The 23,332-nt window shown below is 41.4% G+C and overlaps 1 protein-coding gene across 5 annotated transcripts in view; it reads right to left on the bottom strand.

Annotated features, from left to right (window-relative positions):
* GRHL2 (grainyhead like transcription factor 2) overlaps nucleotides 1–23,332 on the bottom strand; it is a 157,810-nt gene that overhangs the window by 51,192 nt on the left and 83,286 nt on the right. For all 5 annotated transcript variants that reach the window (XM_058564731.1, XM_058564733.1, XM_058564732.1 and 2 more), the window contains one exon: nucleotides 12,000–12,094. In XM_058564731.1, the coding sequence (XP_058420714.1) occupies nucleotides 12,000–12,094 (95 nt within the window). The remainder of the gene's footprint in view (nucleotides 1–11,999; nucleotides 12,095–23,332) is intronic.

Below are 23,332 nucleotides of genomic sequence, written 5' to 3'. Positions count from 1 at the left end.
TGAGGGGTGAGGGAAGAGGCCAACCAAGATGCTTGTATTGCTGTGATCAAGTAATGAACACTCGATGAGGTCAAGTGTGTATCACTGAGGCCAAGAGCAGACAGAACTGTGCCCACAGTATCCAACATCCAATTTACAGAGAAGACAAGGAGTGTGAGGACTGAGAAAAGGCCACCGGGTTCAGAAGTAAAGAGGGGCTGCCCGCTCTCTAGAGGCCAGACTAAAGGAGGCAAGCACGTGGAGCTACACTGCGGGGGCAAGGGAGACGGAGATGGAGGGAAGCACCTCCGGTGGGAAGCCTGGCAGAGGAAGGAGGGGAGCCCAGGAACGCAGGGAGCAGGCATCAGGGCCAAGCAGAGGTGTCCTTCCAGGATGGGGGAGGCGTTCACACAATCGGAGAGGGTGAAGGCAAGAGGCTGCAGAAAGCAGGAGCTGTGGGAGCTAAGAGCCCCGGAAGCAGAGAGTAAATGGGACCAATTCACAAGTGGAGTTTTGTAAGAAGAAGAAAGAGCTTTCTCTGAAGCTGGAGGGCAAAACGAGAGGAAAGCACAGTGAGGAAAACATGTACTAAGAGGCTCAAAATTACGTACCCGGTGCAAATCCTAGCACTAGGGCCTTGGACTAATTATTTAACCTTTCTGGGCCTCATTTGCTTCATCTTTTAAATAGGTACAACAATCCCTACATTGGTGCTGTGACACTTTAGAATGAGATCATGTTTTTAAACTGTAAAGTGCCATGAAAATCTAAAGGCGTTTACCATCATCACCATGGTCTCTATCTTCTCAGACAACTAGTCATCCAGCTGGTCCTGTTCTCTGAGTCCAAGCTCGTCCTCACCTCCGCATCATAGCAAACAAAGCCCCATCCACTTTACCTCCCCAACTGTTCCTGCAGGCTCACTTCCTTCGCATTTGCCTCGGCCCCCGGTTCAAGCCCTCCTTCCTGTGGGACTGCTACAATAGCTTCCTATCTGGATTCTCTCTTGAGGCATTTTGTAGTGCTATCTCCAAATGATTCAAAGGTAGATTGGTTATGATTCATATTAATTTGAACAGATATTTAATTAAGGTGAATTCATTTTAAAAACATAAAACCTATCTCTGCACAACACTGTCGGGGGGTAGAGGCACAGGCTGTGTGGGGGAGAGAGCAAGGGGGGAATCTCTCAGGCAGAGTCTTGACTGCTCTTCAGACTGCCCATTTCTGCCATTCCGCTCTGTCACCTGAGCAGATCTTGTAAAACAGCACCTCAGGATGAGGAAGAATTGGACGTCGCATAACTATTGGTTGGGCTGTTTTATAAATAATGAGCTCCCAGTCAGAGGAGGAATTTAAGCATAGACTGAAAGATTAACTCAACTTTCTGATCATTTGTTGTTATTTTAAACATTTTCTGTTCACACTTAATACTTAAAACTTGTTTTGAGTTAGTAATACCTGAATATACCACAAAGTTCAAAAGGGTAAACTGTGGAACCTCCCTCCCTGCCAGCATTGTTCCCCAACCAACAGTTTCTCAAGTACCCTTCAGTTTCTCGTGCTTCCTTCTAGCAGTATGCTATGCAAATACATATCTTTTTCCTTTTTATACAAATGGTAGCATAGTAAACACACAGTTCTGCATCTTGCTTTCTTCATTTGACGTACATTTTGAAGATAGCTCTTTCTTTTTCTTTTTTAAAAAACCATGAATATGGAGTAACAATTTCTTTAACATTAGGTTGTTTCTAGTCTTTTCATGTCATAAACAATGCTGCAATGCATGTCTTTCAACGTGGCTTTCATACACATGAGCACATACAAATTACTGGCAGTGTATAGGCTGTGTCATTGACTATTTTTAATCTGACTTTCGACTTCACTAGTCTAATTAGATGGCTTTCTTCAAGGCCAGCCTTTTCAATAGCATCCTTATAAGCAGGGGTTCTCAAATTCAGTATGCCTCCAGGTCTTGTTAAAACATGGATTACAGAGCCCCGCCCCCCAGAGCCTCCAATTCAGTAGGTCTGAGGTGGGAGGTCCAAGTATTTGCATTTCTAACAAGTCCCCAGGTTGATGCTGATGCTGTTTGGAGCGTGCTATGAGCAACCACTGCCTACCGCGTTTGACTTCCTCAGCCAACTCCTCCTCCTCCTCTCCCACCTCCTTCTTCCCTACTCTCCTTACTCAGCACCCCTTCTGTCTCTGGTTCCTCTTCCTCCATAACCCTTACATGGGGGGGTCTCAAGTCCTGTCCTGGACTTTCTTTTGCCCACCCTCCAATTCTCTCCACAGCAATCTCATCCTTTCTCCTGACTTCTGTCACCCCTTCTTTTTCTCTCCTGAGCGCCACGATTCCCTGCTATTCTTGTGCTTTCCAGTCTCTGCACCTTTGAGCACCCCCTTTGTCCACTCGGCACGCTCCTCTTTCCCAGTTCCACACGCCTCAATTCCACCTGACCCTTAGGACACAGCCCATATGCACTACATGCTAAAGTATTTAGAAGTGAGGTATGGGGGGGGGTGCGGATAGCACAAATCTGGGAAAACATTAATGAGTCAATCTAGGTGAAGGGTATGTGGTATTAATGGTATTATTCTTCCAACTTTTCATTTGCAATTTTTTTAAATAAAAAGTTGGGAAAAATTTTAAAATAAAAAACAGTGTGATCTCCCTCTCCAGAACTCTCCTGGCACTTTAACTCGATTTTCATTAGAGTCTTTGTCACTTTCTTCCTCATATTACAGTTATTACAGCCATGTCTTAGTTCTCAACCTAGCCAAAATGCCCTCTGAGAGCAGACATTCCGCCTGGCTTACCTGTCTCTGAATTCCTACTGCCTGGCCTAGTGTATGATGTGCAGCAGGCAAACTGCTCTGAAGGAGTGATTGCCCCTTTGCCAGAGATAATGTAGAGCATATCACTACTAGATCTTCCCAATACAAAAGGACAGTATGGAAAGAGCACATGCTTCATAGAGCCCAGGGTGGGGATTCCAGCTCTGCTATACATTAGCTGTGCAACCCTGGGTAAGCTAGCTAACCTCTCTGGCCTTCAAATTCTCCATTATTTAAATGGAAAATGATATCCACTTAAAATATGAATATTGCATAATATCTATAAAGCTCCTGGCAGAGAGCCTGGTATATGGTAATCACTGAACAAACTTTAGCCATGGTGCGTGCGCGCGCGCACACGCGCGCACACACACACACACACACACCATCAGTCTATGAAATCTAAGTCTGTAATCTAATTCTCTGCATACACACAACAGTTCATGCATGTAAGCAGAATTCACGCCAGAAACCATGGATTCTCCACATTCTAACAAAAGATCAAGCCGTTGATATCTTCAGTGAGATGCCTTCCAGAGTTCCTTCTATATATGAATTAACTCCAGCTTTATAGCTTTCCTGCCATCCATTACCTTATAAAACTGGAACAAAGGCATGGCTTTGTTTAAGTTCAATACCAAAGACTCCAGTAAATGTTTACCTTTCCCTTTTAAAGCCTCCTTCACCCACACCACGCCCCAGCCAGCACATAAAAATGCCATTTGCCCTGCTTCGCAGTGTGTATCTCAACCTTTCTAGACCCCTCCCAGCAGCCCCCCTCCAATGCTCTAGATGTCCTATAATATTCTGTAACCTTCCACACGATGACCTGTTTAAAATTGGGCCCTACTTAGGCAAAAAATTAGGATGTGACTTTTTCTTAATCAGTAATATCTATCAACCCCATTTCATCCTAGACTGTCTTGCAAGCAGGAAAAGAACTCCTCAGACAGATGATGGGAGGTGGGAGTCCAGGGGGATGAACTAGGTCATGAACTCACAGGCACTCAGGAATACGGTCTCCTGTGGCTGGTCCTTTGGTTTCTCTTTTCATTCTGAAAATCAATATTTACATATCTTCTCTTCTCCCTGGTGTCCAGCACTGGAGTTTGGCAGAAAGAGAACACAGTCCCTCTACAAATATCCCCTTGGAAGGCATGATTCATCCAGACTACCAAAGCTGTAGTTCTCTAAAGCGCTGTGCTTGACACATGGGTGGGGCAATAAAAACTGATTAAATATTTTAGACCACAAAGAAATGTTGGGAGACAGAGAAGGAAAGAGAGAGAGAAATAATAAATTTGGGATGATTTAATGGATTCGCCATGATTTGGTACTGAATTTCAAACCAGCCTTGAAATTATTGTAACCTTATTTTCCACCCAAAGAGACTGAATAATTTGCAGTGTACAAGGTTAGAACGTCTATGTTTTCTCCAATTTACTGCCTTTTCATAGGCTGTGATTAAAGCCCTGCTGTTCCCACCATCCTGTCTTGTAAGCTACTAGAATTGAGATAATGAAGACAGAGAAGCTGATTTTCCTATCCACTAGGGGCTGGTGGAGCAAAAAGCTAGGCTTGGCTTGCTGACCACTAGTCTACCCTGAAAAGACAGCACTGGAAAAAGAAAGAGTTGACCCATACAGTGGAAAACGGAAGAGACTTAGAGCTTATATGGAAAAAGTAAGTCGCCTTACGGGATAGCTCTAGTTACATCTCACGAGACGAAGCAAGTCATTACATGGGCCACATCAAATGCCCTATGTGCAGGGCGGTGCTGGGGCACTAAATCCACTTCATTTTCTTCCTGTAGGATGGATTTACAAATATAGGAGAGAACTTTTTACTCTCAACGTTCTCTTTTCTTTTCCTGCTCCACCAGCTGACCTATCTTAGCACATGCATGTTTCCATCCCTCAGAGTGGGCCTCACTTCTTATATGATATCTCCCTGGTATTAAAGCAGAATCAGACACAAAGGCAATAAATAAGGCAAAAATATTAAGGGAGATAGGGTCCAGAGAAAATATCAGCATGCCCCCCACACCTTGCATTTTCTCACAGTTTCAAAACTTACATGGAAATCTCTTTTTAAATGCAAGTCATTTAAAGTATCCACAGGACCCAAAGTTACAGGAATCTGTCTATAAAATGAATATCGCCTATGTGTAAATACTCCCTTCCAACGTACCAGCTTGGTAAATGTGGGTTTTTGTTTCTTGGGTTTCTTAAACTGCAAACATAAAGCAGACAACCATTGCGTGCCTTCTGCAACCTTCATTTTCTCTGATAATCCTCAGAGTTGCAATATTAGAAAGCATGTACTGATCTTCAATTAATAGACAGTGAGGTAGTGATTATGCAAATGAGATTACTAATATAAGGCTAATACACACACACACACTCAGTAGAAGAGGTCAAAGAATCCAAATAGTCCTCACTCCCATATCCATTCTGGTCACTAATATGTATGATATCAACAGGTAATGCACCAGGGCAACAAGGACGTGGATAGGGTAGACCTATGTGCTGGAAGTGTTGGGTCCGTGAGCCATCTTTGTTGGTGGGAAGGGGGGAGGATAGGGGGAAAAGTAGGATGACAAGATTGAACTGCTTGGCTCAAGGAAATAGGGTTGATCATTTGTTTTCTTTCTTTCTGGACCCGCATAGATTTCTTTGAGAAGGAAAATCATAGCATGCTTTGGTCTTAAAAAAAATTACAGATTTCCCTCTGTAGGGATGGTTAAGAGCATGGACTCTGGCCTCAGAGAGGCGTGGGTTCCAAGTCCAACTATTCCACTTGCCTAATCTCATAGTGCCCGCTATGCAGAAAGTTGACACTTAGTGGAATCAGAATCTGAGATGCACAGGAAAATGATCCATGACGTCTGGCAGCCTCTCTGCTCCCCACCCCACCCCACTCAGGTCTCAGCCCTGCCCACTCCAATCTCACCACAAAAATTTGTTAACAGGGATGAAAACATATGCCTTATCTGTGTCCTTGGCCCTCTCTAAAATTGCAACAACTTCCTGTCCGAAAGTTCCTCCCAGACCACAAAATTCGGGAAGAACTTTTACCACTGATCTTGCAAAGCAGAGAGCTAGAATAGCCAATCCTCCGAAGCCCCTCCTGCAACTCAACACAGAGGGTGGACGGAGCGGCAAGGTAGGCACCGCTCAGAGGGTAATCACTTCACTTCTGCAAGCAGAGGGGTGAGGCTAGAAGGCAGCAATGAGTAACTCAGGGGAGACAGAATTTCATATTACTGAATTATAATAGATATTTTTTAAATCATAGAGACAGGGACTAAGGGTAGATTTATTTGTTTGCTTGATTATTTAGCAGTGCTGGTAGTGAGGGAAGAGGAACATTTTCACTGACTCAAGATCATTCCAAAAGGCTTGGCTGCAGAGGAATTAAAAAAGGGACCCTTGTGCACTGGGGTAGGAATGTAAAATGCCATAGTTTGCTGTGGAAATTAGTGTGGCAGTTCCTAAAAAGAAATTATAAGTAGAGTTACCATATGATTCAGCAATTCCACTTCTGGGTATATACCCAAAAGAACTGAAAGTGTGGTCTCGAAGACATATTTGAACACACATTTTCACAGCGTCATTATTCATAATAGCTAAAACATGGAAGCAACCCAAGTATCTGTCCAGGGATGAATGGATAAGCAAAATGTGGATACATACAGTAGAATATCGTTCATCCTTAAAAAGGAAGGAAATACTGACATATGCTGTAACATGGATGAACCGTTAAGATATTATGCTACGTGAAATAAGCTAGTTACAAAAAGACAAAGCTTGTGTAACGCCACTTGTATGAGCTACCTCAAATGGTCAAATTCATAGAGACAGAAAGTAGAATGGTGCTTGCCAGGGTCTGGTAGGAGCAGGTAATGGGAAGTTTTTGCTTAATGGGTATAGAGCTTTAGTTTTACAAGACGAAAAGAGTTCTGAAGATGAATTGCAGTCAGGTTGCACGACAATATTAACATATTTAATACACTTAAAATGTACCTAATGAATTTAACGTACTTGATGACAAGTACATGTAAAAACGGTTAAGATGGCAAATTTTACATTACGTGTATTCTACATCAATAAAAAATATAGTGTATTAAAAGAAAGGGCTCACAGAAAGAAGCTCCCCTCATCTTAGGTAGTTTATAACCCATGAGAGGAGGGGAGAATGGAAATAGGGGGAAATTGGTATGGTGTTCCAGTGAAAAGACAGGAAAAAGAAACTTGTTCCTCAAAACACAAAGTGGCATCTTAATGCTCAAGTAATTCTCTGTGGTCACATGAGAGAGGCCTTCGTAACACACTGAGGTTGGTTTAATCTGAAATCATTGTGAACAGAGAAAACAGCACTGGACAAATAGAAGGGGCCCGGTTTCAAGAATCTCCTTAGAAATCTGGGAGAAAGGGGAGCCTGTAATTAGGGTTTGCTGTGCTCCTGCTCTGGGGGTGATGTCATCGCCTGGAGAAAGGGCGCTTGGTGCCAGGAATCTGAGCTCACCACTCTTCAATACTTCAATAGGGCATTGCGTGGGAACGCCTCATCTTGGGGATTAGTGAGCAACAAATCTACTTTGTAGATACCTGTGTTTGACTAAGAGGAGAAAGAAAAATTGAAACGACCTTGTAAATGAAAGTCATGTAAAAGAATGTAGCACCGCAGTCCTCCCATTTGAATCATATGAATGGGACCTTAATACTCTGTCAACCCTTTCCAGCCCCCCATCCTGCCATTTTCCAGCTGAGGAAACTAAAGCTCTGAAGGGGAAAGTCACAAGGCAAGCCATTCCAGTGTGAGGACTAGTACCTGGTTGCTTGAACCCCATTTCAGTGCTTTTACTTCTGTATCATCCTGTGCCCCATCCCCCATCAATTTCTAAGCTGTGACAGTGTGGACGCTCAGAACCTCACCCACCTAGATGTCACCTGAGTTATTAGGGACACCTGTTTACATTATATGAGCTTCCAGGCCGCACAGACCCTGAGGGGGACAGAATGTCCTGTTGGAGACTATTTCTGGTGCTCATGTCATTGTGTAGAGAGACACTGTGGACAACCAGCAAAACCAGTTCTGGGTGAAAGAACTCTGTAATAGTTTTGCCAGAATCATGCTGCAATTGAGACTGGAAATCCGGAGTTTATCCCCGAACCTATTTTAACTAATAGATTTAACACCTTTCCTAGCCAAACTTTTTCCTATAATTAAATTAAACTAAACAATTAAAGTTCCACATCCTTCTGTTCATGCTAAAGGAGAGGTAGAAATAAAATGTAGGTCAACATCAAAAGAAACAAGTAGGAATGTGCTCTGGAAAAATCTATGAACCTTATCATTGGGTCTTGATTACACATATGTGGTAAGACCACCAAATACTAGACTGTTTCTTTTGTGTGTGAGGAAGACCAGCCCTGAGCTAACATCCGACGCCAACCTCCTCTTTTTTGCTGAGGAAGACTGGCCCTGGGCTAACATCCGTGCCCATCTTCCTCTGCTTTATATGGGACGCCGCCACAGCATGGCTTAACAAGCGGTGCGTTGGTGCGCACCCGGGATCTGAACTGGCGGACCCCGGGCCGCCAGAGTGGAGCGTGCACCCCCAACCACTTGCACCACCGGGCCGGTCCCTAGACTGTTTTTTTTTTAAATAAATGCGGCAAAACTAAATATCCAAATAAAAGCTATCATTTAGCACAATCATCTTGGGAAGACATATGGTTTTCTCAAGCGATACAAAGTGTACTTGCAGTGTCACTTCTACATTGCCTTCTTCAAAGCTGGTCTTGTGCAAAAGAAATCTCATTTGTTTTTTCTCATTTTTTTCTTCCTCCTTTTGCTGAGGAAGATTGGCCCTGAACTAACACCTGTGCCCATCTTCCTCTATTTTATACGTGGGACGCACCCACAGTATGGCTTGATAAGCAGTGTGTTGGTCTGCGCCTAGGATTTGAACCCACGAACCCCGGGCCACTGAAGCAGAGCATGTGAACTTAACCACTACGCCACTGGGCTGGCCCCAAGAAATCTCATCTTTAACCCTGAAGTGGTATTATCCAACTTGTTGATATGTATTTATATTTGGACCCAAGTGATTGCTGATGTCTTTTTAAAACATCTTCAAAGATCAAGATTTACCACCATTGTGGGTGTTCAAAAGGATGCCACAGCAACTCTCTTTAACATGCCAACACAAGTCAACCTCTGGGGTGCTGCCAAAGGACTGCCCAAAGGAACCAGGGCATGCAGGCAGGGTGCCTGGTCCCACTCCTCGCAGCCATACTCTGTCAGCCTCCATTGTGCCACTACTTTCCCCAAAACTGAAAGCCAATGAAGATGTAAAATGTATATTCAGTTGTCTGAGGGGACGCAGTTGGGTCATGATAACTCAAATGTTCACCAGCACCAAGCAGGGAAAGTTCCAGAAGGGAGAAGTCTAGAGAAACGATTAAAGAGAACAGCCAGCACCTCACAAGAGCCACTCATGGCCTTGCAAACACTCAGGCTCATGGTTGCCAGAATCTTTAGTTATCTAAAAAAATCTGGAAACCTAGATTAAAAAAAAAAAAATCTCTTGACTATTAAATGTGGGCAAAAAATTTAAAAATATGAAATATAAGTACATAAATGTATAATACACATATAGATGTGTACGTTCTGTGGACCATATGAAGGCTGTAGGTCACAAATTTGTGTCCTCATAAACCAAAAACATCACGTGACATTGAATGGGGCCCTGGCCCTGAAGCCCATGAAAGATTTCTGTGTAGATGTTGCCGGCAGGAACTCAAACGCAAATGCAACTGTTCCTGAGAAGAAGTCCACAATATGAAAATCACAAACAATTCCACTGCGAGACGGACGCCTTCTACTTCTTGCTTTGTTAAAAATCTTTTTCTCAACGCGCGATTTTGTTTTTTGCAGGCTGCTTATTGCAAAATCAATAATATTTTCAAGAAATACCTTAGGATCTGCGGGTTGAAAAAAAGTCTTCTCAGCCTCCCTAATGAAATGGATTTAACTTCTATGCTTTTTCTTTAAAAGCCCTTTCTAGTAGTTTGGGGAAAATTATTTGGAACTATTTTTTATTACTTATCGATTAACTCAGACTGCACACAATTGCAACAACCAAGTAATGGTTACTAAAAATGTGTATTAAAAAAACAAACAAATTTTGCTGCAAGAAGCAAACACTGCCATTTGTCAAAGCATATGGGAGCTTAAATTGTCAGTCTGGAACAACACACATGCACAAACATATTTAAACAAGAAAAGCGAGCTCCGACCTGTAGGAAATGAGTGATATCTCTGACCAGGGCTGAAAGAACTCAACCCCAAATTAACTACCTCACTGGTTTACCACAGATCCTCGTCCATCATCCGCGCTGTCGCTTCTGGTTTAGGCATTTTCTTTAAAAGGTCCTTATTGACATGCAACAGTTAACACATTCACCCAGTAGCACTCATTATCATAGACTGCGTGATAATGAAAAGTAGGGCTAGATTACAGCTCACACTGATATCTTGCTGTCATTGACAAGGCACTTGCCATGACAGGATTCCATTGTCTTCCCAAGACACTTGCCTCTGCCTCTGCCTCTTCACACTGCTGTGTGGTTATTGGCTCCTCTGCCTCCCTCCCCGAGAGCGCCGGATGTTCACACATCACACCCCCAGCACATGCTTGGTACAGCAGAGACTACTGGAAAAGTTTGTTTTGTTCTGAGTGAGGGAACCAAGGCCCAGAGAGGTCAGATGTCATGCTAAGGACTCCAGCTCCGGCCTCTTCGTGCCATTGCACAGACTGCCGTTTCATTATCTAGCCCAGCACTCTAGCCTCTGAGAGAAGGGAGTATGAAGAGAAATCACGAGGCTTGGGCTAGGAATGGAGGCCGGGTGGACTCTAGAAGACAAACATTCCCTACAGTTCTGTGTGGGACCTGACCTCCCATCGCGTTGCAAGGCCTCCTTTCTTCCCTCAGATGCACTGAGCCACTGGAACATTCTCCAGGCTGCTCTGGCACTCTGTTTCTGCTTGCCCATTTAGGTCACCTTTCTTGGGCCTAAAGCCAATTTCATTTACATTGTTTTATACATGAGTGAAGTGAGACACTGAGCAATTCATCTTCTTCTGTAAGTCATGCCCACAACTCCCATCCAGTTTCCTTTCTCACCCAGCCTTCCCCCTGCTCGCAGACAATAAAGCATTGAAGGGAGTTGTTTACATTGACCTTTTCACTAGTTTGAAGACAAAGTCTTCTAACACCCTCAGATGGTACATAACTGAAGCAGAAAACAAGCTTAGGTTTCATCTGGAACCTTCCCATTAGTGCAAAACAAGGATCAAGAAGCAGAAGCTACGAACACAGAGAGGAGAGAGGCATAGCAGAACCCTTCGCAGTTTTCATAAACTCGAAGAGATTCGTGGCTGGAAAGCAAATCGGAGTGTAAGGGAATCTTACTTTTTTACCCAAACCAGCGCAACAGTGTACGTCTACCCTCGGAATAACCCCTGCAGGAGATTTTACCCTAGCCCTTCTGAACCGTACTGGCACCAGAGAGAAATAGAGAAAGCTTAACAGTCAATACGAAAGAAATGGCTCAAGGTCACACTGGCTCTACCTCAGAGAATGAAGTTGAGAGACCTGCAGCCCTGCTTCCTGCACCCTCCTCCACCAGCTTGGACCAGAAGGAGTCAGGGATCAGGAGGCATGCCCAGTCACCTGCCTCTGAAGACATTAGCTCTGAACACCTTCCTGCCTCTGAAGAAGGCAGCAGTTAGAGAGGGGTTTGGGAGAACCTGCAGTGCAGGGAGAAAAGGTTTTCTGGCCGAGTCTTGCCAGCCCCAAGTGCTAAAATGGAGCTCAGGGGCCTGGAGGATTTGGCAGGGACATGTGGCTTAGCCAGGCCCATCCTGCAGGAGGCCACAGAGGAACAAGTACGCTCCCTTCTCTCCTTTACCCCTCAAAAGGCAATTTAGCTGCACATAATTGAATGTGACTTCTAGAGAAAGATAATAGGTTCACTTCCTTTTTTTCTGTCTCCATTTAACAGATCTTTCCCTACCTATAGAGGCTTTGATAAAAGAATCATCTGCAGAGAAAGGATACGTTGTTTAAAAGACATGAGCAAGGAGTCAGTGCAACTCTTTCACTCACCTTCGCCTCTTCATTCACATCCCAGGTGAAGGAAACAGCATTATATGCAATCTCTTCGATGTTTCCAATTGTATTAAAGCTCTCCTTGTAATCGGCTGTAACATTAAAAAATGAAAAAGGTTTTAAAAGAGTAAGAGTTACTCGGTGACATGTATTGAACTATCATTTTCCAATGGGGAAACTGAAACTGCCTCTTCTTTGGCTGTGTTTACGGAAACAGGTCAGGATTCGTGCTTACTGATATTCTTCTACCAATATTTACTCTACAAGAAAGGAAGCATGTACCTGTTAAAAGAGTAAATCTAGATGAAGCAGTGTTCCTAACTGATTTGTTCATTAGCTTCCTTTTTGACTAGGTTTATAAAATCATTATTTTTTTTCCTCCTTAGTCCCTTGTCACCTACTCATTTTCCTGCACTCAGTTTTGCGGGAAGTGCCAGAGTATTCCATAGGGACTGTTTTGTAGAACGGAATACTCTGTTATCAGCCAGGCAGTCTCATCGGGACTTCAGGGAAGAAATTCCAGGATTGTGCAGGAAAACTTTTTTTCTACATCTTTTTGGACTTAGGGACAGAGAGTTGAGTTAATCATACTCAGCTAACTATCACTGCCCGTCCATTCAAGGCCCTCTCTTCTTTTATTTCTTTATTCTGTAATCTTTCTTTATTCTGCTTTATCTCCATTATCCTCCCACAAACACCATAGCTATCAACGTGTGTGCCGTGTATTCTCACGAAATAGTTGAGTTGATTTGCCTGTGTACATAGCTTTCATTTTCACAAATTGTGTTGTGCTTTGGCTAGGGTTGCCAGATTTAACAAATATTTGGGACATATTTATCCTAAAAAAGTATTTATTGTTTATCAGAAATTCAAATTTAATTGGGCATCCCGTATTTTATCTGGCAACACTAGCTATGGACCTTTTCGGATCTAACCACGCTGCTGGTGGCACGCCTATTTCTAACTGCAGCTGCACAGAATTCCGTGGTGACCATGGACCACAGTTTACTTACTCCTCTCCCGAAAGATGGAGCCTTTGGTGGTCTCTAGCTCTCAGATACCACAAACAACACCGTGATTAAAAATTCTTATTACTCATTGTCTCCACTGTCACTGCCTTAGTAGATCTTCAAGTCTAGACATGATATTCCTAATCCTCATCCTCACTACAGCAGTTCCCCCTTATCCATGGTTTCCCTTTCCATGGTTTCAGTTTCCCATGGTCAAGTGAAGTCCAAAAACAACACTATGTCACAATGCCTACTTCATTCACCTCACTTCATCTCATGATGTAGGCAGTGTATCATCTCACATCATCACAAGAAGTAAGTGCAGTACAGTAAGATATTTTGAGAGAGAAAGAGCATATTCATATAACTTTTTACAGTATATTGTTATAATTGTTCTATTATTAGTTGTTAATCTTTTCCTGTGCCTAATTTATAAAGTAAACTTTATCCTAGGTATGTATGTATAGGGAAAAACATAGCGCATATAGGGTTTGGTACTGTCCGTGGTTTCAGGCATCCACTGGGGGTCCTGGAACATATCCCCCGAGGATGAGGGAGGGGCTCCTGTACTCCCTGAGGTTTTCAGCTTCTGCTTTACCACCTGGATTTTCCCCCTACTCTTGGCCTCCTTAGACACGATACCCAACCTTAATTCTGTCCCTTGTGCACTAAATAAACATTGGTCATGCCCTGCTTGGCTGGCATCATGGTCAAGGCCGTCTGCTTTTCTTTGGGGCCTGGGTCATTCACAAATTGATCACCTAATCACATATTCTTTCTCTCTAAGCTTCCATAATCATTTTTCTAAAATGAAACTCTGATCGTGTGTTTTTGATAACTTTTTATAAGGCTAAAACTTACACCATGAGCTATCACGTCCTTCACAATTAGGCCCTGCACATCTCTGTGCCATCACACTGCAGCCCTGCAATGGGGGTCAGGAAGGTTCGATTCTAACAACATAGGAGGTCTTTTTGTTTACAAAATCTTTTTGAATGTTTTTCTTTCTGAGTTAGGATAGGAGTTAGGTATTATGACTGACTTCCAAGACATAGAAATTGTTCATTGTCTACAAAATCCAGCATGTTGTTTCTGGCCAAATGGTGGCTTCCTCATCCTGCTCTGTTAAGTTGCTGTATCTCCAGAGCTGGGGGCTTCTTGAAGCTTTAACAAGTTCTCCGTGTTAATGCTGTAAAATTTTGAAATCTGTTTTCCCAAAGTTCATATATCTGATCAATTTTTAGCCATTTCCTCCTTATTTATCACAAAATCTAAGTTCATGTGACCCTTTACCAAGATTTTAATTACTTTCTCTTATTAAAACAATTCATTTTGTTTGTGTGAACTAGGTTGAGAAAAGTAGTACTCCTACTTGCTTTTTCTATCCATAATACAAATAATAATAAAACGAAGTCCATAGTAATAATAGGTTCATAATAATCCATAATAAAACAAAGTCAGTTTTATTTTGTTTTGTTTTGTTTTTAAAAACTCCTTATTCCTGGGATCTGGATTGATGGTTAATCACAGAAAAACCTACTTAGATGTGCTCTCCAAAATGACCCTCCAGACTCTCTCTAGAATGGGTCATGTCAATCTAGACTTCAACCAGAATTCCATTTCCTCTCTTTCTCACCAAATTTCTACTTTTTTGGCCAATCCAATGGGTATAAATTGTATCCTAATGACATTATATCTGCATTTCTTCTACCACTTATGAGTTCAAGCATCTCCTCATCCAAGATAGTCAACCAGGAGTCTCCTTATAAACTGCCTATTCATGCCCTTTGTCCATGATTCTATTGGTTTCTCCAAGGAAACTTCACAGCAAAATACATATCTTTACATTTTAAATAAAGCACACATATTTTAATATAAAAGCTTGTATGTTCACCATAGGAAAGTCAGAGACCATGAACAAATAAGAAAAATATTTAAAAGCAGCTACAATCTACTCACCCACAAAAAGCCCATCTGCGTATACTTCATTTTTCCTACCTCAGACTCTCCTCTTCTCTAAAATATGTACATATTTTTACACAATATTGTAACAATTATTTTTTAATTTGCTTTTCTTTTTCCCTTTAATACATCTTCAGCATCTTTCCACGTCAACACATAAACTTATGGAAAATATTTTTAATGACCAAATACTATTATATTGGATTAAAATAAAGTGCCATAACTTTATTTTGTTCTTGTTGGTCACTTAAATGGTGTCCAATACTTTGCTACCTTAAATAGCACTTCATTTAATAATCTTTATGGCTAGATATTCATATATACTTCATTATTTCATTAAGATATATTCTCAGAAGTGAAATTAATAGGTCAAAGGGAAATATATTTTTAAGGTTTTTGATTCATTTTGCCAAATTGCTCCTGGAAAAGTTGAAACAACTTATATTCACAATAACTGTATTCCTAAAACTGTTTCTTTCCAAATTCATATGCAAAACATGCTAACTTATTATTTTAATTTGCAATTCCTTGATTACTAAAGAGATAGTCTTTCATTTGCTCTCTGGCTCTTTCTGTTTTTTTACATTCTTTCTCCTTGTTTTTAAAATTTATTCATTTATCACAACAGTTTCCTGTTCTGTCCATTGCTCATTTTTCTCATAGAATATTCAAATTTTCTTATTGATTTTAAAATAAATATTTAAAGCTAAGAGATAAAATAGAAAGCAAAGGAAAACCATTTTATATCTTACAAATTTAGAATAAGCTTTTATGACTATATTTGAAATGATTTTTTAAAAACTTGTGCTTTCAGCAAGCTAGCCAATCTCTGAAAATTTTCGAGAGAAAAGCAAACCACTGAATTTAAAGAAATTGAGTTCTCTGATTCTTCATAGCTATTTGTTTTAAAAGAGTCTTGCAATTTTGTTTTGAAGTTTTTAATAAGCATTTTTTTAAAAAAGCTCTCAAGGTCAATCATAAGTTAAAAAAGCAAACATCATATCTTAAAATAAAGACAAACCAAAGTGGTTTGGTCAAACACTTATCCTAGATCTCACGAGTTTCTGCATTATTAGGTTTTATTTCTCCCTAGCTCCTCCACCTGAAAAATTTCTCCCCTAGAAAATGTATTAGCTTAGAAAAGGAAGAGATTTTAAAAACAAATGCAATACAAATACAAATAAAATGCTTTCTGGGTGCCTTAATCTTGCACACGGTCTCCGTCAGTTTCTATCATATTCGTTTACTCAATCACCAAATATATCGAACAAATGTTTACTGTGTGCCCTCTGTGTGCCAGGCAGTGTCCTCACACTCAAGATTTCTCCACCCTTTATTGTTAGTCTCTAAGCCATTCACCTACAGATGGTAAAATAGCTCTGCTATCACTTCGTGACTGTCAAAGTTTTCTAAAAGACTAAATAGCTTATGCACATTGATGTTGCTTTGTCCACACACTTTTTTGTCCAATGAGTAAAATGCTAATAGATGTATCTCCAGTTTCTGAAAACTGTGTTAATGTCCTTTGATAAGCGTTGTTTGCTTAAGGATTTATGACCCATGGTGTAGAAATGGGAACTCAGCAACCTGTTGTTAAGCCTTCCTTATGTCCTCAAGAAAGTTTCTCAAACCCACATTTTGTAAATGTTGATAGTTGCAACCAGTAAAAAGTATTGTAATGAGCTTGGTTTCCTAGAGCTGCCATAACAAACTACCACAAACTTGGTAGCTTAAAACAACAGAAATTTATTCTTTCACAGATCTGGAGACCAAAAGTTCCAAATCAAGGTGTTGGCAGGGTTGGCTCCTTCTAGAGGCTGTGAGAGATAATGGGTTCCATGCCTCTCTCCTAGCTTCCGGTGCTTGCTGGCAATCCTTGGCGTCCCTTGGCTTATAAATGTATCACTCCAATCTCTGCCTCTGTCTTCACATGGTGTTCTGCTCTGTGTCTCTGTGTCTGTTTCCCCTTCCCTCCCCTCCCCTGCCTTCCCCTTCCCTTCCCTTCTCTTATAAGCACTTATCATTGGATTTAGGGGCCACCCTAATCCAGGATGATCTCATCTTGAGATCCTTAATTTAATCACATAAGCAAAGACCTTTTTTCTAAATAAGGTCATATTCATAGGTTCTCAGAGTTAGGATATGGACATATCATTTTTGAGGGTCACTATTCAACGCCCTGCATCTGGGATTCCCTCCTGTGATTGGAAGTCACGTAATTTGAGTGAGTGGCTTGTTCTTGCATGATAGCCACCATAGCTGAAAAGTAATCACCTCACTTGGAAAGAATTATAAAACACGTAATCACGAACATATGACATTTTGAGTGGACTTTTTTTCCTACAGAATGAAGCAATATAATTTTACCTTGCAAATTTTGTACACTGGTTTGTAAATGTCTATAGAATACTAACATCTACTTGGTGAAGATGGGGATATAAATAGAAAAATGGCTTAGATGTTTCCAAAAACTGGCATGATGGAACAAAATTATTATTGGCTGAAATGGATTTCTAAAAAAATTTATGCCAATTGAGTCTGAGTTAGAAAGGTAGTTCTTATTAATCTTAGTTATTTACACACAAAGGAACAATCCTAAAGTACCACTAGCTTGAAGCATCAAAAAGAATGAAACTATAGGAAGATGAAATGAGAGTCTATCTAATGAAATAAGAATGAAGTTGATGTCATTGTTAATGTCACGTAGCTAATGAAAGAGCCAAACTTTCCAGGGTCCTCTCTAAGGCTGTGTGTGTCCTTGGAATAGCACAGTGAGGTGTATGGAAATGCACAGCCATGTGCATTCTCTAGGGCCAGTTAGGATGCCCACCAAAGACGTAGAATGAGTGTTTCTGGATTCCCGTAGTTTATAGATTGTGTGGATGCTCTATAACAGTGCTTCTCAAATGTTGGGATACGTCAGAAGCACCTTGAGGGCTCTGGTAAAATACAGATCTCTGGACCCACTCCCAGAGATTCTGACTCAGTAGGTCAGAGATGTGGGAAAGAATTTGCCTTTCTAACAACCTCCCAGGCCGGGCTGATGCTGCTGGTCTGGTGACCACAGTGGGTAGCACTGGGCAAAGTGAAATGACTGAATCCTTCAGGTGCATTTGATTCACTCCACATACAGTCTTAGAAAGCACTGGGCCTGTCACCGAGGTCCTATATCAACTATCAATGAAGTGCATGTGACAGATTGTTCTTCTGCCCAAAAGATTTCCTCCCCTAGGTGGACATAAATACCCATATAGGAGGACCACGTAGTTTACCCACACAGTGAGACGTGAGTACCATCTGCTCCAAGACGTCTGCTTGTTCTCATGCCGGAGATCCCATCCTAAACCACTCACTCTTTTGGGTAAAGGCATTGTCACCTGGTGACATTAAAATGCAAATGCTCTTGGTACAATAACTGCCACAAACCAAGAACTTACTGAGTGCCAAGCCTTTTACCAACAGTCACTCATCTAATCCTCACAACCACTCTGTGAGGAAGACATTAATATCCTCCTTCTACAGACAAGTCAAGTTGCTTGTAGAAAATGGCTGGTAACAGGCCAACCTGTGATTTGAATCTGGGTCTGTTTGATCCACAGGCCATCCTTTTAAGCACTGTCTACATTTACCTTGCAAATTTATCTTGCACATTAAATAATAAATTGTCACCAGATATTAACACTTTGTAGAGAATAATCACAACATATCTCACAGGGGCAACTAGCTGGTAGAGAAGCACTGTGGGAATGTAAGTTCGACAAGGTAGAGGGGCTGGACATTTTTGGACCATTGCAAATTCCTTGACAAAGGTGGGCAAGGTTGGGGGTGCCACAGCGGAGAAGAAGCAAAGAAAACATCTCCATATCCTGCAGCCACCATGAAGATTGAAACAAAAATTCAAAAGTTAGCCCTTCTGAGAAAACAAGAGGTGCCAAACAAGAGGTGCAGGGGGAAAAAGATGTTAAACTTTACAGTGTTTCAGCAAAGGACTCCTATGTATGTGTGAATGTGCAATACTTTCTATATGTTTCTGGCAAGTTACACTCTGTGCAGAAATTATGGGATTTGATTCTATTTTAATTGTTATGGGAAGCATGATGGTGAATCCTTTTGTTATCTTTTTATTTTTTGCATATAATCAGTGGTCTGTTAATAGATTTTTAAACTCCAACTCTTGTAGATTGAGTTTTGTTCACACTGATTATATGTGTAAGCGTGATTCTGGAATGCTGTCAAAGGAACTGTTAATTCCTTCACTTTAATTAAGCTTCACGTGCTTGGTAAATTATAACTACACCTGCTAATTATTTTTTTGTATATATTGTTGCAGATTAAAAGGATTGGTATAATTAATATAAAAGTTGCTTCTCTTTTGAAAGGCGTGGATTCTGTCTGGACTAGTGAAATAATGGACCTGGAATGCTGAAAACAGCTCAGGGTACTATTGCCAATTCAGTGCACAATACATTGCAGCCTAAGAAAATGGTTTTTTAAAAAAGCCAAGAACTTGGGGGTAGTTTATATATTTGGGCTCAGGATGCTACAAGGAGTCCATTTATAGAGCAGTACCCAAAGTTCAGGGAGAAAGCACACTGGTGGTAGAGATACAAAGACTTGAATTTAATTTCTGCCCTCCTCTCACCAAGCCCTGAGACCTTCAGTGAGTTATTGAACTTCTCTGAACTAGTATTTCCTCATCTACAAGAGAGACAATATCTCAGAGAACAGACCCTACTAGCCTTATAGCGGGTGACAGGAACAACGCTGGTCCACTTTCCCCCATCCCACCTGCCCTCACACATCTGCTTCCCTCTGCCTGCAACGGCCAAATAGGATCAGCTCAAACTCAGGAAACAGTCGAGGGTCATTCTAGGAGTATTCACTCTGACTAGAAACACATGGAATAAATAAACCCTAGTCCAAGTAGGTTCTGAGATTTTTTTCTGTTTTTCAAAATCAAAGAAGCAGCTTCTTAAAACCCGAATGACTCAAAAGAACTCTAGCGAGTTCATAATTTCCCTCATAACCCTTTTATCAAGTCCAAGGTAACCCGGGTTTCCTTAAGTGTGCTGACACTCGAGTTGATTTTTAGAGGCACTAAATGTATTTCCATCCTTTGGTCCTGGCTCCTGAGCAAATAATAGGAACGGCCACCAGTTTTTGAGAGCCGAGTGTGTGCTAAATACACACCCTCACAGACATTACCTCAGACAATCCCGAGTAGCAGCTTCTTTATCATTCCTGCTTTGTAGAACGGGTACCAGGCAAATGTACCTCCCGTCCCCGACAGTCATGTAATTTGTAAAGGGCCCAGCTGGGAATGGAACCTCAAAAGTTCTGTCTACAGACACAGCCAGAGCCCTCTGATTTCTGTGATCTACAGCCTTTCAAATGAGCACCTTCCCATACATAATCCCGAACAACGATGGCTGAAATTCTGAAGACATAATTTGTGATTCATAGAATGTGACTCTTCAGTATTATTAAAGCTGGGGTTATTAATAATATTATTACTATTTACTCTCTATGGTTTATTTTAATACCCTCACAGATATCATTCAAGATGGAATCTTTCTTGGAATTTTCTCTTTAGGCTAAGCTTAATGTTTTATTGTGTTTGACTCACCTTTCTGTTTCTAGAGAAGGAATTTTATAGGCCAATATTATAGCTTTCAATTGCATTGGCCATAAGTTTAGAGTAAGAAAAGCATCTTAGGGGCCAGTCCAGTGGCATAGTGGTTAAGTTCGCACGCTCCACATCTGCGGCTCTGAGTTAGCAGGTTCAGATCCCAGGCATGGACCAATGCACCGCTTGTCAAGCCATGCTGGGGTGGTGTCCCATATAAAGTGGAGGAAGATGGGCACATATCTTAGCCCAGGGCCAATCTTCCTCAGCAAAAAGAGGAGGATTGGCAACGTATGTAACTCATTACTCTGCTCCATGTATGCTAGTATTTTTTATCTGTTTGATTTCATCTTTCAAGAATGCTGGTCCTGACCCATAAACTTGATTTCAGACTGATGGTAGGTCATAGCCTATATGTAGACACATAAGCACACATGCATATGTGCCCATACATGCACCACGGCTTCTAGCTCTGAATTTAAATCAACTTGCATAGGCTTAGAATGAAACTCTTCTCATAAGTCTATGTTACTCAGTGAGACTTAACTTCGATCTAGCTATTTTATCTCTTCAAACTACTGTCTCGTAAAAACAGTGCCTGGCGGGGCTGGCCTGGTGGCGTAGTGGTTAAGTTCATGTGCTCCACTTTGGCGGCCTGGGGGTTTGCAGGTTCAGATCCTGGGCGTGGACCTACGCACCACTCATCAAGCCATGCTATGGCGGCATCCCATATAAAGTAGAGGAAGATGGGCACGGATGTTAGCCCAGAGCCAATCTTCCTCAACAAGAAGAGGAGGATTGGCATCGAATGTCACCTCAGGGCTAACCTTCTTCCCAAAAAGAAATAGTGCCTGGCACTCTCTGACAGTTTGCGAAAAGAATGAAGACATGGATGGTGCTTTAGTAAATAATTTATTTTTGTACACTGCATGAACTACCCATGCTTTATTCCAGTTTTCCATTCTTCCTCTCATTACTTAATACTATACTAACATTCTTTGGGGGGGAGGTCTGGGACAAGAAGTTATAGGCACATAGGATTAGAAGTTACTGCCCAAAATGGCTAATTAGCCGAAATCATCTCAGACCAACAAACAGGCCTCCCTCTCTCTAGCAGTACAGTCTCCAACCTCTTCCCACCCCTGATGATATTTCCAGAAACTATAATACTTTCCAGTTAAACCAACACTAACTTACAAAACAAAACTGAACTCTTTCTCAAATGATGCTATTTTATTACTAGCAAGAGTCTTGAGAATTGCCATTCTATGATAAGACATTCCACAGTCTCTCTCAAAGACCTGTTCTAGTGTCTAGAGCCCTCAGTGTCATAAATAATCAAACATACATAATTGTACCTTTGAGTTGCAGACTGAATGGATTCAAACAAAAGAAATGACTTTTGGGGTAATTGGTCGTGCAGGACACAAACACATTACAAGAACTGTAATTCCTCACATGGATTATCTTTTGCTAAATTTGAAGCAAAAACCCAATCCTTTCAGAAGCTCAGGTTCCATTAAGATTAACCTCCACTTTCAGTCTCCTCAGTTGCCCCCAGCTGCCCAATCACACATACCAAACTAGGTCACAGACACAGGAAGGTAAGTCTGTTATGTGTGTGATGGGCGCGAGGGGGCTTGGGGAGGGGACAGGACGACGGGACACCCCATTAGCTATTCTAGTTTGTTATAGGAGTGATTTTTGCATTAACTGCTATTTGAATTCCTCATGCTGCTATTCCTGTTTACTTATTTTCCATCAATTATCAGAGGATTTAGATATTATTTCAAAATTAAAATTCTATGGGGAGGGGGAAAAAATTCTACTCCTCTTAAATATATTTCTTCAAGAAGATAAATTGTCCTTCAAAGGAGGGAAGGTGTTACTGCTGTAACTGTTTTCCTTCGTAACGCTGATCGCGGCATCTGGGGACTGTAGGTGTGGATTCAAATGAATCAGCAGCCACCTTAGAAAAACAGCCGAACCTCTGTGAGCTGGTTTGCCTATCTGTGAAATGGCGATAATCCCAGCACCTCCCTCGCAGGCTCGCTAACAATGATGAGGCACTCATTTATTTAGCACTCGGTTATTTCACTACTTGTCTTTTCAAGAGCAGAGAAACTGGTGGTGGCTCCGCATTCCTGGAGCCCGTTCAAAGAGTTTTCTTCAGATTAGCATCACCTTATTTTGGCTTCTACTACCTCAAAGAGCTTACTCTAATTTTGGAAAAACTTTCTCTTGGCAAGTTTTAGGTTTTGTAAACAAAGAAGAAAAACTTTAGATTTGCCTAATTTCACACTTGGGGGTATTGTGAAGACATAAATTTGTTTCTGTTGAAAGGTATGGTGAAAGAGAGGCTTCTAGTAAATGTTGGAGGATGGCTGAAAAGACCAGCTCTGTAGTTTTGTTCAGTACATAGATGAGTCTCATGAAATTATCAGGCTGTATCTCTAGGTGTTTTTTGTAATTTTTAAGCCAACCAAATAATACCAAGAAAATGTAAGACCATCAGGTTATCTGAGGTTTCATTAAACGCATCTCTGAAGAAAGAAATTAATTAGGCCCCAAGCAGAAAATATGAAATCAAATAAAAGCATAGATTACGTGTTTGAGATGAAACCATGGTCTTATATAAGCTGAAGCGATAGAAAGGGCCCACCAAGTAGGGGAAAAACAATACGGTGCCCAGTAAACGGAAAAAAAGATGGAAGACTGGAAATAATGCATTT

Source organism: Diceros bicornis, chromosome 21, assembly GCF_020826845.1.
Source record: "Diceros bicornis minor isolate mBicDic1 chromosome 21, mDicBic1.mat.cur, whole genome shotgun sequence".
Taxonomy (NCBI): domain Eukaryota; kingdom Metazoa; phylum Chordata; class Mammalia; order Perissodactyla; family Rhinocerotidae; genus Diceros; species Diceros bicornis.
The sequence above is the reverse complement of the archived record's forward strand: the minus strand, read 5'-3'. Positions and strand labels throughout refer to the sequence as shown.